General features: G+C 47.7%; 1 protein-coding gene across 4 annotated transcripts in view; it reads left to right on the top strand.

Moving 5' to 3' along the window:
• The window catches only part of SP2 (Sp2 transcription factor), a 32,450-nt gene that overhangs the window by 15,742 nt on the left and 1,021 nt on the right, over positions 1-15,687 (top strand). For 2 of the 4 annotated variants that reach the window (XM_017497040.2, XM_017497041.1), the window contains exons 2-7: positions 1,310-1,386; positions 2,157-3,128; positions 9,495-9,807; positions 11,221-11,395; positions 11,655-11,848; positions 13,597-14,831. In XM_017497040.2, coding sequence (XP_017352529.1) covers positions 1,310-1,386; positions 2,157-3,128; positions 9,495-9,807; positions 11,221-11,395; positions 11,655-11,848; positions 13,597-13,697 — 1,832 coding nt within the window. In that variant the 3' untranslated portion in view covers positions 13,698-14,831. Of the gene's footprint in view, positions 1-1,309; positions 1,387-2,156; positions 3,129-9,494; positions 9,835-11,220; positions 11,396-11,654; positions 11,849-13,596; positions 14,935-15,687 lie in introns of those variants that run through there. The other 2 variants (XR_005195246.1, XM_037727345.1) reach the window with 2 other exon arrangements.

The following is a 15,687-nucleotide window of genomic DNA, read 5'->3' as shown; positions in this document are numbered from 1 at the left end:
CTTTGGGAGGCCAGGGAGGCAGATCATGAAGTCAAGAAATCAAGACCACCCTGGCCAACATGGTGAAACCCTGTCTTTACTGAAAATACAAAAATTAGTTGGGCATGGTGGTGCATGCCTATAGTTCCAGCCACTCGGAAGGCTGAGGCAGGAGAATCACTTGAAACCTGGAGGCAGAGGTTGCGGTGAATTGAGATCACGCCACTGTACTCCAGCTTGGCAACAGAATGAGACTCTGTCTCAAAAACAGAAAAAGAAATATATACACATTTAAACAAAAATAGAGTTTACTCTGTTTTCCTTCTCCTGTTATATCCAGTTAGTCATTAGCTCTACCGAGTCTTGGTTGATGCCTGTGGGCCCATGCCTGTTGTACTATGTAAAAGTGTAAATTCACGTAAAGCATTGACCTATGTGTTTTATATGCTGCCTGGGGCCACCAGCCTTTGTGGTGAAGGCTGAGCATAAAACATCCAAGACTTGGGAATGGAGAAGGTGTGTCCTCCTTGTCAGAAATCCTGGCTGAGCCATGCTTCCCTGTCAGTTTTGGCATCTGTCTACAGCAGGAGTTTGCAGGAGGCTTGAGTTACAGCTAGAGGGTTAGCTGGGGAGTTCCCCCTGCTCATCATAGAGGGGTTCCACGTTAGCTGTGAAGAGCCAGCAGTGCCCAGCAGAGAGGGCATAGCTGAGTTACAGAAGAAAATCCTGGTATAGTCTTGATTATTTTCATGTTATCCCAGACTGTGGTGGCTGGAGGGGGCGGTCCAATGACAGCAGGACCAGCTGTCCTCATAGCCTCAGATGGCTGAGTCTGAGGAGAGGAGAAGGTCATCTTCTGAAATAGATATAAGGCTGTCAACCTAGGGTGGGGAAGTCTGGGGAAAACCATTAACTTCCCTTGGAGAAGCAGCAACAAATAGAGGCAAAAAGAAATCTGGCTGGGTGTGATGACTCATGCCTGTAATCCCAGCACTTTGGGAGGCCGAGGCGGGTAGATCACAAGGTCAAGAGAATGAGACCATCCTGCCTAACACGGTGAAACTCCATCTCTACTAGAAACACAAACAATTAGCTGGATGTGGTGGCATATACCCGTAATCCCAACTACTCAAGAGGCTGAGGCAAGAGAATAGCTTGAACTTGGGAGGCAGAGGTTTCAGTGAACCGAGATCAAGCCACTGCACGCCAGTCTAGGCAACAAGCAAAATTCCATCTCAAAAAAAAAAAAAGAAAAGAAAATCTGAAGCAAGTGGGCTTGGGTTCTTTTTGGGCATCTTATGCATTACTCCATCTCTTTTTCTTCCAACAGATTCACAGACCAGCATGGCTGCCACTGCCGCTGTCAGTCCCAGTGACTACCTGCAGCCTGCTGCCTCCACCACCCAGGCGAGTAGGCAGTGGGCTCTGAGGGCTTGGGGCTGCAGCATCCTGGACAGACTCACCGAAAACACTCTCTCTTCACTGTCTCACTATAAATACCCTAGGTTATACAACTGGGGAAGGTTCAATTAGCCACGTTTTCTTTACTGAGAAACCATGGTCATTTATCTAAGGTGCCACAGTTGGGTCAGGGGGAGAAACAAGGATTAAACTCAATGTTCCTTCCACCAGACCTCACTACATATGAAAGGAAAACAGAGGCTCTCTCATTGTCTCAAAAGTTCAGCCCTCCCCAATCTATAAAGTTATACGTTCTGAGTACTAAAAAGCACTTTACCGAAATGTTTATTCCTCCTTTTGCCCCTCTATTTCTTTCTTCCTCCCTCTCCTCAGTTGAGCAATCAGGGACACCTGAATCCCTGGGGTGGGCTAACGAAACTCCATCTAAGAGCCAAACATGCTTTACTGTCCTTAGAAACAAGGCCAGTGGGGAGTAGGAAATCAGCTTGCATTGTTAGTCACCCTGTCTTTGGGGTGCTGCCCGGGGTTCCTTCCTGAGAAAGACACTGCCCACCTTTTCTCCCTCCCTTAATGGAGAAACCAGTAGATAAAGGGATCCAGGTGCCAAGCAGGGGAGGGTGCTGGCAACATGCCTGCCACAGAGGTGGGGAGGAGCGGTATGGAATGCCACTAGGAGTAGAGGATCATGGACAGAGGCGGCTGGGCAGCGTGCATCCTGTCTCACTCCTCCTCTCTGCTGTTTTTTTTTTTTTCAGGACTCCCAGCCATCTCCCTTAGCCCTGCTTGCTGCAACATGTAGCAAAATTGGCCCCCCAGCAGTTGAAGCTGCTGTGACACCTCCTGCTCCCCCACAACCCACACCGAGGAAACTTGTCCCTATCAAACCTGCCCCTCTCCCTGTCAGCCCCAGCAAGAATAGCTTTGGAATCTTGTCCTCCAAAGGAAATATACTTCAGATTCAGGGGTCACAACTGAGCGCCTCCTATCCTGGAGGGCAGCTGGTGTTCGCTATCCAGAATCCCACCATGATCAACAAAGGGACCCGATCAAATTCCAATATCCAGTACCAGGCGGTCCCTCAGATTCAGGCAAGCAGTTCCCAAACCATCCAAGTGCAGCCCAATCTCACCAACCAGATCCAGATCATCCCTGGCACCAACCAAGCCATCATCACCCCCTCACCATCCAGTCACAAGCCTGTACCCATCAAGCCAGCCCCCATCCAGAAGTCGAGTACGACCACCCCGGTGCAGAGCGGGGCCAATGTGGTAAAGTTGACAGGTGGGGGCGGCAACGTGACGCTCACTCTGCCCGTCAACAACCTCGTGAACACCAGTGACACTGGGGCGCCCACTCAGCTCCTCACTGAAAGCCCCCCAACCCCGCTGTCTAAGACTAACAAGAAAGCAAGGAAGAAGAGCCTTCCTGCCTCCCAGCCCCCTGTGGCTGTGGCTGAGCAGGTGGAGACGGTGCTGATTGAGACTACCGCTGACAACATCATCCAGGCAGGAAACAACCTGCTCATTGTTCAGAGCCCTGGTGGGGGCCAGCCAGCTGTGGTCCAGCAGGTCCAGGTGGTACCCCCCAAGGCTGAGCAGCAGCAGGTGGTGCAGATCCCCCAGCAGGCTCTTCGGGTGGTACAGGCGGCATCTGCCACCCTCCCCACTGTCCCCCAGAAGCCCTCCCAGAACTTTCAGATCCAGGCAGCTGAGCCGACACCTACTCAGGTACCATACCCCCTGTACTGTCCTCCTCTCCCTCCTCCTCCTCTGATTACCTCTTCTTGGCTTGCTTTGACGATGATGCTGGTCATCTCCCAGCTTGATAAGACCTTTGAGAGTCAGAATGTTTTGGGGTGGGCAGTAAGTGACCATTTCTACCTGACAAATGCACTCTCTTTAGTTCATAGGGCCAAGTACTGCTTATCTTTAGAAATTAGATGAATGAAACATAGGGGTATTTTGGCCCTTTTTCTTTATGGGTTTTTTTTTGGGGGGAGTGGAAAGGGGACAGATACATAATTTTTAATAACACTTATTTGTGATTATAGAATTACATACTCAGTAGCAAGAATGAAAACATCCCAATCCATTTCATTCCAAGAATGAAAACCATAGAATTTTATGTGAAGTAAGAAAATGAATGAGAAAAATGATGATCATTATTAATGACAAGAAAACAACAGGAAGAGCAGCCTAGCTTTATAGCAGGAATATTTAGGCTAGATTCATCTGGAATGTTTGTTTGTTTTAGGGTGTGTTTTTTGAGTCAGGGTCTTACTGTGTTGTCCGGGATGGAGTGTAGTGATGCAGTCACTACAGTCTCAGTCTCCTCAAGCGATCCTCCCACCTCAGCCTCTGAATAGCCAGGACTATGGGTGTATGCCACATGCCAGGCTGAGCCACTGCTCTCTGCCGAACCGGGATGCCGAATTCAACAAGAATGTTCTTATTTTTGGCATTTATTAATGTGCTCTAATACTCTGGAATCTCTTTGGTTCTTTGAAGCAAGTTTTATTCTTTGTGCATGCCTACCAAGTGCCAGAAATTGTGCCCATGTTGCAAATGGAGAACCCAGAACTCAGAGAATTTATGAAGTATCCAAGATCAAATAGGACATAAATGACAGGAGTCAGGAGTCAACTCAGATTTATAGCTTCAGAGTCTCACTCTGCTGCCCAGGCTGGAGTGCAGTGGTGCCACTTGGGCTCACTGCAACCTCCACCTCCCAGAGGAGCTTGGGATTACAGGTGCCTGCCACCACACCCTGCTAATTTCTGTATTTTTAGTAGAGACGGGGGTTTCACCCTGCTGGCCAGGCTGGTCTCAAATTTCCGACCCCAGGCGATCCACCTGCCCTGGCCTCCCATAGTGCTGGGATTACAGGCATGAGCCACCACACCGGGCCAACTCTTGTGTCTTATGTGTAGCAGGTGCTACCATTAAAATTGGGGAGCACTTTTTTTTTTTTAATATAAAAAACAGTTCTGGCCAGGTGTGGTGGCTCATGCCTGTAATCCCCTTGGGAGGTTGAGGTGGGCGGATGGCTTGAGGTCAGGAGTTCAAGACTAGCCTGGCCAACACATGGTGAAACCCCATCTCTAATAAAAAAATTAAAAAATTAGGCCAAGTGTGGTGGCTTACACCTGTAATCCCAGCACTTTGGGAGGCGGAGGCAGGCGAATCACCTGAGGTCGGGAGTTCAAGACCAGCCTGACCAACATGGAGAAAACCCGTCTCTACTAAAAATGCAAAATTAGCTTGACCTGGTGGTGCACGTCTGTAATCCCAGCTACTCATGGGGCTGAGGCAGGAGAATTGCTTGAACCTGGGAGGCGGAGGTTGCCGTGAGCAGAGATTGTGCCATTGCACTCCAGCCGGGGCAACAAAAGTGAAACTCTAGTGAAACTCTATCTCAAAAAAAAAAGGTTAGCTGAGCATGGTGGCAAGCACCTGTAATCCCACCTACTTGGGAAGCTGAGGCAGCAGAATCGCTTGAACCCGGGAGGCAGAGCTTGCAGTGAGCAGAGATAGAGCCACTGCACTCCAACCTGGGCGACAGAGTGTGACTCTGTCTCAAAAAAAAAATTCCTGCCATTGAGGAATTTATGACTTAGTTTTCTCTAGAGGGAGAACCGACTGACTGACAGTGGGGAGTTGTATAATTTTCTGGGTGGAGAAGACAGCCCTTGAATTTGAGTTGTGGACATAGAAGTCACACAGGAATTCACCCTTCTGGCATAATTTATGTTGCCAGGTGGTTTTTTTAATAAGTCGTTTTCACAATGTCTGTGAATTTTCATGATCAGACCTACCTTACAGGTGAAGAATTGGGGCACCTGCTCAGGTGCACATCCTCGGCATTGCCTCCCCTCCCTTCCATGAGGTCCCATATCTTGAGGTTGATGGAGACAGGACTTAAACCCAAGTCTTCCCTAAGGAAGTAATGATACATATGCAGAAAGATTAGGCTACAGCATTATTTTTTCATGACTACACAGCTTTGTATCATCCCAACATGCTGACTGATATACAACTGATACTCTGTTACCTGTATATATCTAGGTTATTTCCAATCTTGTAGCTAAATTATAAATCCCTAAAAGTGGGTCAAGGACGTGCACATTTTAAAACAATTTGTGTTCTATATTAGAGGTTTGCAGTCTGCAACCAACTTTCAAGCCAGATCTAGCCCACCCACCTGTTTTTGTAGATGAAGTTTAATTGGAACACAGACACATCCATTTGAGTTGCCCTTGCACTACAGTAGCAGAGTTAAGTAGCAGAGACAATATGGCCCACAACGCCTAAAATATTTACTCTCTGGCCCTTTATAAAAAAAGCTTGCTTTGCTTTTGATTTTACAGGATAAAGAAAAAAAAAACAAAGCTTGCTAAACCTTCAGATGCAAATACACACTCGTGCATGCATATACATATACACATAAAATCAGACATAAAAGATCAGTGATTTGAAAAAGGGGCACATATCAAAAAATTGGGAATGAGATTTGCATACTTACTAAGAGATGGGCCAGGCGAGGTAGTTTATACCTGTAATCCCAGCACTTTGGGAGGCTGAGTCTAGAGATCGCTTGAGCCCAGGAATTCAAGACCAGCCTGTGCCATAGCAGGACTTCATCTCTACAAAAAAATTTAAAATTTAAAAATTAGCGAGGTATGTTAGTGTACACCTGTAGTCCTAGCTGCTCAAGGAGGCTGAGGTGGGAGGATCACTTGAGCGCATGAGTTTGAGGCTGCAGTGAGCTATGATCATGCTACTGCATTTTAGCCTGGGTGACAGAGACCCTGTCTCTATTAAAAAATAAGTACATAAAAAAATAAATGAAAAGAGATGGGATGTTTGTTAGCTTTTAAGTGAAAAGAAACACTCATAAATAATCCAGGAATTAAAAATAACTCCAATCAAAATCACAGCAGGATTTTTTTACAAAGAACTTTTTTCCTCTTGACTCAATTGAGTGTAAATTGTCGCTATGATCCCTCTTGTCACTTCTGAATATTTTAATTCCTACAGACAAGGACATTCTACATTACCACAATACAATTGTCAAACCCAGGAAATTAGCAATGAAACACACGACTAATTCCAAGACCCCACTAAGTTTTCACCATTTGCCCCACTAATTCCTCTGTGGCAAAAGGATCTGATCCAGTATTACACATTACCTTAAGTTGTCTCCTTAGTCTGTTTTGGTCTGAAACACTTCCTCATTCTTTACTTGACTGTCATGACCTTGACACTTTTGAAGGCTCAAGGTCAACTTTGGCCATTGGCAGCTTTTTCGGGTTGGCTGTTAATATCCCTCTGACAGGCTCTCATTCTTTTTTTAATAAAATCAACTTTATTATTGAGACATTCACATACTATGAAACTCACTCTTTTAAAGTATACAATTCAGTGATTTTTAGTATATTCACAGAATTGTGCAGCCATTACCTCTATATAATTTTAGAACATTTTCATCACCCCAAAAAGAAACTCTACCCTTTAACCTCACTCCCCATTTATTTCCTCCTCTCCGCAGCCCCTGGAAACCACTAGTCTATTTTTAATGTTTTCAAGGTTCATCCATGTTGTAGCACGTGTCCGGTGACTGGCCTCCTTCACTTAGCATAATGTTTCAGGGTTCATCCATGTTGTAGCATGTGTCTGAACTTCATTCCTTATATTTTCCCAGCCTCAGCCTTAGGATCAACCATTTTTTCTAGGATTCCTGGTGCCTCTCATTGAACAATGTGATGGCCTTTTTTTACATTTTATCATTTTCTTCCTCTCCATTTATTTATTTATGTCATTATGGACTCACAGATTCCTTTTTTTTCTTTTTGAGATGGAGTCTTGCTCTGTCGCCAGGCTGGAGTGCAGTGGCGCGATCTTGGCTCACTGCAACCTCTGCCTCCCAGGTTCAAGTGATTCTCCTGCATCAGCCTCCTGAGTAGCTGAGACTACAGGTGCACACCACCATGCCCAGCTAATTTTTGTATTTTTAGTAGAGATGGGGTTTCACTATGTTGGCCAGGATAGTCTTGATCTCCTGACCTCATGATCCACCTACCTCAGCCTCCCAAAGTGCTGGGATTACAGGTGTGAGCCACTCTGCCTGGCCTGTTTTTTGTTTTTTGAGATGGAGTCTTGTTCTGTCACCCAGGCTGGAATGCAGTATCGCAATCTTGGCTCACTGCAACCTCCACCTCCTGTGTTCAAGCAGTTCTCCTGCCTCAGTCTCCCCAGTAGCTGGGATTATAGGAGTGCGCCATCACCCCTTGCTAATTTTTTTTTTTGTATTTTTGGTAGAGACAAGGTTTCACCATTTTGACCAAGCTGATATCAAACCACTGACCTCAAGTGATTCACCTGCATCGGCCTCCCAAAGTGCTGGGATTATAGATGTGAGCCACCAAACCCAGCCAGATTCCTGTTTGTTTGGTCTTGCTCTTGGCATCCAGGTTGGAGCGCAGAGGCGTGATTTTGGCTCACTACAACCTCCGCCTCTCAGGTTCAGGCAATTCTCCTTCCTCAGCCTCCCGAGTAGCTGGGATTATAGACATGCACCACCACGCTGGGCTAATTTTTGTATTTTTAGTAGAGGCAGTGTTTCACCATGTTGGCCAGTCTAGTCTCAAACTCCTGACCTCATGATCTGCCTGCCTTGGCCTCCCAAAGTGCTGGGATTACAGGCGTGAGCCACCGCACCTGGCCTAGATTCCTGTTTTATTTACTGAGTTATAATCTGTTAGTACTATTATTTTGATTTTTCATTGACCTAGATTTGGCCAGTGGCAGCCCCTTTAAGCTGGCTTGTATCTTTTCAAGTCCCCACCATTCTGTAAGCATTTCTTTACTTTCTGGTACAAGTGTTCCAAGCTTTTCTTGTACCTTCCCTGCCCCCACCCTGGAATCAACTGTTTCTCCAAGGAGTTGGGTTCCTTTTAGTGGAGCATGTAAGTTACAATCTAAGACCTGGATGCTAGGTAAGCTCATTCCTACTGGGCATGGCTGGTCCCAGCCCTTCTCAATGGACACAGCTAGGAAGTATATATAAATAGACATACCTATGCAATGCCTACATAGATAGATATAGATAGATAAACTTATATAAGGGCACACACACATACATACACGTACATATATACACACATTTGAATCTATATTTCTCTGTCTATATATATTGAACCCCATGAGTTTCCACGAATGTCTCTAATTCCCATCTAGCACCGCAGCATTCCGTCTGGCCTTCTTCCTTTCGATAACTCCCTTCTATGACAGTGAGAGCCCTCACCCCCACTATCCTTAACATACTTCCTTTCTGGGTAAGTCCTCCAGTATGCAGCCAGCCTGCCACCGTCACGGACACCCTCCTCCCTGCTACAGATGCCCTCCCTGTCCCGCTCAGACTCTAACATACATATTTTTAAGGTTTTTGATACACATTCCCAAATTTCCTTCCGGCAAGTTTAGCCCACATCATACTTCCACTCCTAATATACGAGTACATGCCTGTTTCCTGCTGTCTCACCAATGATGAGCACATTTTGTTTTTTCTACTTTGCCAATCTGAATTGGAGAAAAGTTGTTTTTCATTAATATGTGGCTTTTTTTCTGATTACAAAGACCAGAAACTTTTTTTTTTTTTTTTGGAGACAGCATCTTGCTGTGTCACCCAGGCTAAGTGCAGTAGAGGGATCGTAGCTTACTATAACCTGGAACTCCTGGGCTCTAATATGTGGCTCTTAAAAACCAAAGTGAACCAGCGTTGTTTGTTTGATGGTAATTCACAGTGCACTGCCTTCTAAATCTCCAGTTCTGATAGTTGGCAATTATATTTTTCCATGCTAAGTAAATTAAATGCTTGGTTTCAAATCAATGGTCAGCATTCGCCATCTTAGTATAGGATGCCCGCAGCCCTTTGTTGAGCATCAGCTGTGTATAAATTTAGGCTTAGGTGAGTTGAGAGGAAGAGACTTTTGGCTGATGGGTGCCTCCAGTTCTCACTTGGGCAGGATACATTTGAAGGCCCCAGAAGCCTACTCTCTTCCAGGCACTGACTTTTTTCTCTCCGGCCCCTCCCAGGTCTACATCCGTACACCTTCCGGTGAGGTGCAGACAGTCCTTGTCCAGGACAGTCCCCCAGCATCAGCTGCGGCAACCTCTAACACCACCTGTAGCAGCCCTGCATCCCGTGCTTCCCATCTCAGCGGGACCAGCAAAAAGCACTCAGCTGCAATTCTCCGAAAAGAACGTCCCCTGCCAAAGATTGCCCCTGCTGGGAGCATCATCAGCCTGAATGCAGCCCAGTTGGCAGCAGCTGCCCAGGCAATGCAGACCATCAACATTAACGGTGTCCAGGTCCAGGGCGTGCCTGTCACCATCACCAACACAGGCGGTGAGGATGGCCCCTGTGGCCAGGGCGGTGAGGATGACCCCTGTGGCCATAGTGGTACCTGTGCTCTTAGCAGGTGAAAACTATGGGTTGGCCCCAGGATTCCCAGTAACGATAGTGAGGATGTGTCCAGCTTAAGGGCATGTCCACCTGCAGTTTCTCACCTAGTCCTTACAGTAGCACTCAGATAGTTTAAGGCACATGTCTCCATCTGACAGCTAAAGACAGAGAAGACAGATGTACTCGGGAAACTTTCCAACTAACATCTAAACACAAAAACGGCTTCTTGGAGGAGAAAGCCTTGAGTTAAGGTTGGAAGAAAAGGAGGGAACCCCAGGCAGTGGGAATAATTTGTGCTGCACTTCAGTTCACTGGTGAGATTTATGCTGTGAAATCAGCCTGGCAAATAACCAGGGGGAAAATTAGAGCAAACTAGCCATTTTGCCCTTAAGCAAAAATGGCTCCTTATCTTGTGGGAGCTCTCTGAATTTCTCTTCATCCTTAATGAATTTTTAGCAGTTTAACACATTTGATTTTCCCTCTTGAGGTGACCCCCAGGAGGATAAGGTATCCTCGAGGATCTGATTTTTTTTCCAAAGCCCATAGAACTGTGTCCTTTTATTTGTTGTTGTTGTTTTTTTCTTTTTTTTTGAGACATGGCCTCAGGGCCTCGCTCTATCACCCAGGCTGGAGTGCAGTAGCATGATCATGGCTCAGTGCAGCCTTAACCTCCTGGGCTCAAGCAGCCCTTGTACTTCCGCTTACTGAGTAGCTGGGACTACAGGCATGTAGCACCATGCCTGGCCAATTTTTTAGTTTTTTGTAGAGATGGGGTCTCCCTATAGGTTGCTCAGGCTGGTCTTGAACTCCTGGGCTCAAGCAATTCTTCTGCCTCCCAGAGTGCTGGGATTACAGGTATGAGCCACTATACCCAGCCTTGACCTGTCTTATTAATAGATATCCCTGGAGACTTTCCTAAAAGCAGAGTTGATACCTCACAAGGGCCTACGGTTGGAGAAGATTCAGGAAGACATGTCCAAGACAAGACCCTTCCCAACCGAAATCATGTGCGCAGTATTTTAAAGCAGATTCTGCCTGCATGGTACAGTGGTTTAGGGCATGGGCTTCCTGGGTTCAGATCTGGGTTCTACCACTTACTAGCTGTGTGACCTTGATATGTTATTGAGCCTCAGTTTCTTCATCTGTAAAGTGCTGATGATAATACCTATTTTATAGGGTCATGAACATTAAATGAGTGAATACATACAAGGTCCCTAAAATGGTGTCTGACATACAGCAGGCTCTCAAAAATAGCTGCTGTGATTATCATCTTTGTCATGTGCAGAAGGGCAGAAAGGTTGACCGGAGATTTCAGGCTTCCTCACCCTGAACTCTGCCCTCTTTGTCCCCCCGCAGGGCAGCAGCAGCTGACAGTGCAGAATGTTTCTGGGAACAACCTGACCATCAGTGGGCTGAGCCCCACCCAGATCCAGCTGCAAATGGAACAAGCCCTGGCCGGAGATACCCAGCCCGGGGAAAAGCGGCGCCGCATGGCCTGCACGTGTCCCAACTGCAAGGATGGGGAGAAGAGGTAATTCAAGGAGAGGGGCCAAGCCACAAGGCTGGTCTAACTGTGTTCTCCAAGCCCCTCCTGGACAGTTGTCCAGGGCTGCAAGCTGGCACAGACCAGGTGGGGAAGAGCTGGTGGCTCTATGCCACCTTGCCTCCTGCCTCCTTGTGCTTTCTGACGTGACCCCACATCCTCACTGCATCCCATTCCTGCCCCCGTCCTCTACCTCTTTTCTCTCCTCTTCCCATTCCCTCCACTCCACCCTCACCCCAACTCTCAGGTCTGGAGAGCAGGGCAAGAAGAAGCATGTGTGCCATATCCCTGACTGTGGCAAGACATTCCGTAAGACATCCTTGCTGCGTGCCCACGTGCGCCTGCACACTGGTGAGCGGCCCTTTGTCTGCAACTGGTTCTTCTGTGGGAAGAGGTTCACACGGAGTGACGAACTCCAGCGGCATGCTCGTACCCACACAGGTCAGCTTCCTGCCTCTCCCCTCATCCCCACTCTATGGCCCTTAGCAACATTGACACTCCTGGAACTGCCACACTAAGCAAGAGCTACAGACTGTCCAGGGACAGCATAAGAAATTATTTTCAAGCCATTCCATTATCACTGTTGTTTCCCAAAGTAATGGGAAAAGAATAGTTTTTATTGCATGACACAGCTTGATAACTTTGCCATGTCCATAGAGTTATTTAACAAACACTGACATAGTGTGCCAGGCACAGTACTAAGCACTTTATAACTCAGTTGATCCTGGTGAGTGAAGTGGCACAGTTTTGGCCCACTACAACCTCTGCCCCATCGGGATCAAGCAATTCTCCTGCCTCAGCTTCCTGAGTAGCTGGAATTACAGACACCTGCCACCACGCCCAGCTAATTTGTATTTTTAGTAGAGATGGGGTTTCAACATGTTGGCCAGACTGGTCTCAAACCCCTGATCTCAGGTAATCTACCCACCTCAGCCTCCCAAAGTGCTAGGAATACAGGTGTGAGCCACTATGACCAGCCTGTTGATGCCCATTTTACTGAGGAATGGAGAGGTGGTGGCCCAGTCACACAGCTAGTGACTGGTGGAGCCACAGACTTTTTTTTTTGAGACAGGATCTCACTCTGTCACCCAGGCTGGAGTGCAGTGGCACAATCTTGGCTCACTGCAGTCTTGAACCCCTGGGCTCAAGCGATTCTCCGACCTCAACCTCCTGAGTAGCTGACACTACAGGCGTGTACCACCACACCTGGCTAATCTTTAAATTTTTGGTAGAGACAGGCTCTCACTGTGTTGCCAGGCTGGTCTCAAACTCCTGGGCTCAGTTGATCCTTCTTCCTTTGCCTGCCGAAGTGAGATATCACAGTTACAGTTTTATGTACTGGCAAGTCAATGCAAACTATTAAAAATATTGATCCCGTGGTGGCTCATGCCTGTAATCCCAGCACTTTGGGAGGCTGAGGCGGATGGATCACGAGGTCAGGAGATCAATACCATCCTGGCCAACATGGTGAAACCCCATCATCTCTACTAAAAAAAAAAAAAAAAAAAAAAAAGTTGATCCAGGCTAGGCACAGTGGTTCACACACCTGTAATCCCAGCACTTTGGGAGGCTGAGGCAGGTGATCACTTGAGCCCAGGAGTTTGAGACCAGCCAGGGCAACATAGCAAGACCCCCATCTCTCAAAAATACAAAGTTCATCCATCTACCACCTGAAATTGTCCTGGGTATCCACAGTGGTCCACACACACACTTTCGGCAAACATTGCTGTAGTGAATGCCCAGAGTGAGCAGACACCTGTCCTGGGGCAGATTACCTGAGGTCAGGAGTTTGAGACCAGCCTGGCCAACATGGCAAAACCCCATCTCTACAAAAATGCAAAAATCTGAGCACAGGGGTGGGCACCTGTAGTCCCAGCTACTTTGGAGGCTGAGACAGGAGAATTGATTGAACATAGATAGAGGTAGAGGTTGCAATGAGCATAGCTTGTGCCCCAGCCTGGGCAACTCCAGCCTGGGCAACAGAGCAAGGCTCCATCTCAAAAAAAAAAAAAAAAAAAAGATTTAGATGCATAGGCACCAGGGAGCAAATGTGAAAGCAGAAGATGGGCAGAATGTGGTGACAGGCCATGTCAGCTTGATTGGGTGCCCCTCACATGCACCCCACCTTTTTGGGCAGGGACAGGGTCTATGCACAGGGTCTGTGGGTGATGGGCATTTCCTCTTCCCAGGGGACAAACGCTTTGAGTGCGCCCAGTGTCAGAAGCGCTTCATGAGGAGTGACCACCTCACCAAGCATTACAAGACCCACCTGGTCACGAAGAACTTGTAAGGCCAACTGCGGTGGGAGGCCCTGAAGATGCAGTCCCCCACCTGTGTCCTCCCTGGGCCCCTGGTGGAAAAGGAGCCCTGTGGCTGCCTTGGGCCCGCCCTCAGCCCCACTCCTGTTCTTCGACTGTCCCCACAGCAAGGGACTCTGCTCCCTGTACTGTCCTCCTTCCGAAGCCCCTTGGCTCTGCCTTGGCCCTTCCCCTCACCACGAGCTCCCGGCCTGCCCAGACTGTGGACACTGGCCATGCCCAATGAGACGTTCTAAACCAGGACGCGTGGGAACCCTTATTTCCAAAGGAAAAACATGCATTTCACTCCGTCGAGGAGCAAAGTGAGCCCCCACTCCCTACCCCAATCCCCGCTCCCAACACTGCCGGAGTCGCATCGTGCCATGCCCCCTCTCCTGCACCTCCCTGGCCCTGTTCACTACTGTGGACACCCTGGGGCTCGGCACCCACCTCTGGAGAGACTCGGGGCCACCTCCACTCCATGTGCCCAGCCCTGCCATAACCTCTCCTCCAGCACATTCCAGCTCTATTTAAAAAGTAAAGATACCCACCGACTCCTCCTGATCCCTCTTTTTCTATGGAGAACGTTGCCTTATACTCTCTACTTCAGATGATGAACACTGTGTACTGTGTGTGCTTTAAAGAAGTTTATTTAATTGCTCCCTTCTTTCCTTGTTATTCACCCCCCACATGCCTGCTTTCAGTTGAGGGTTTTGGGGGGCAATGATGAGCATATGAATTTTTTTCTCACTCTAGCAATTCCCTTTTCTAAATGACACAGCATTTCAACTCAAATCTGAATTCAGATAACACCTGCACATCCTGAACCTCCTCCCTCTCCCTTCATCTCACCCCCGACCGGCCCAAGCTCTACTTGTGTACAGTGTATATTGTATAATAGACAATTGTGTCTACTACATGTTTAAAAAACATATTGCTTGTTATTTTTGAGGCTTTTAAATTAAACAAAAATCCAACTTTATTTTTAGTTGTAACTGCTTGAGGTATGTTTTATGAATTAAGTGACAGATTTGTTATCCTCTATTAACGTACTTTGTTGGTCGGCGCTGGGCTGACAAAAATTTTTTCTTGCTAATAAATTTAGTTGCCTGAGGCAAAATCTGCAACTTGGCAGTTCGGCTTCCTTTGTCTTTTCCCTTGGAGAGCTTGGAGAGGGGACTCCAGAGGAGGGAGCTATGGTCTGTTAGAGCGGTGCACACTGGGACCAAGGTAGGACCTTGCCCTCCTGACTGTCGGCAAATCCAGGCCACATGCCCAAATGGGGCCACGGCCACATGTACCTCATGACACAAGCCCCCAGAGCACCTCCAAGGGCCAGGCCCAATGCAGGTGTTCCTGCTTTTTTCTTCCATAAGCCAGTTTTGCTTGTACACAAAGCAGATACCACGGAGCCAAGTCACAGCAGTGACTTCCTCAGCCAGCAAGCTAACTACTCCACCCACCTCCTTAACCTCTGGAGGAAGGCATTGGTCTCAAAGCCCATTAGTAAGAAGCTTAGAGAGGAAAGCCAAGGGAGTCTTGGCCCAGTCCCCTCCAGAAGGCTACAGTCTGGCAAAAATGCATTTCCCCAAGGGCCAAAGTCCCTTCCCAAAGTTAAGGGCCAGGCAGGTTCCTGGGAGCGCCTGGCAGCTAGAGAGTCCTGAAGCCCAGCTCCACCCGAGAGAAGACCCTGGCCACAAATTCTGGTTCCTTCTATCCCCTGCCTAGTACCCCAGAGAGAAGTTGATTGTGCCTTTTGGTTATAGCAAATGCTATAAACCTGAGATTTTAGTGGGGCTCTGTTTTGCTTTGTTTTGCAGAGCTGTTAGGAAGTCAGGGGTTGTGATATGGTGCAGATTAAGATTGGAGCTAGGCCGGGCGCGGTGGCTCAAGCCTGTAATCCCAGCACTTTGGGAGGCTGAGGCGGGTGGATCACGAGGTCAAGAGATCGAGACCATCCTGGTCAACACGGTGAAACCCCGT

This window comes from Cebus imitator, unplaced genomic scaffold (genome assembly GCF_001604975.1).
Source record: "Cebus imitator isolate Cc_AM_T3 unplaced genomic scaffold, Cebus_imitator-1.0 Scaffold228, whole genome shotgun sequence".
In the NCBI taxonomy this organism is placed as follows: Eukaryota; Metazoa; Chordata; class Mammalia; order Primates; family Cebidae; genus Cebus; species Cebus imitator.
The sequence above is the reverse complement of the archived record's forward strand: the minus strand, read 5'-3'. Positions and strand labels throughout refer to the sequence as shown.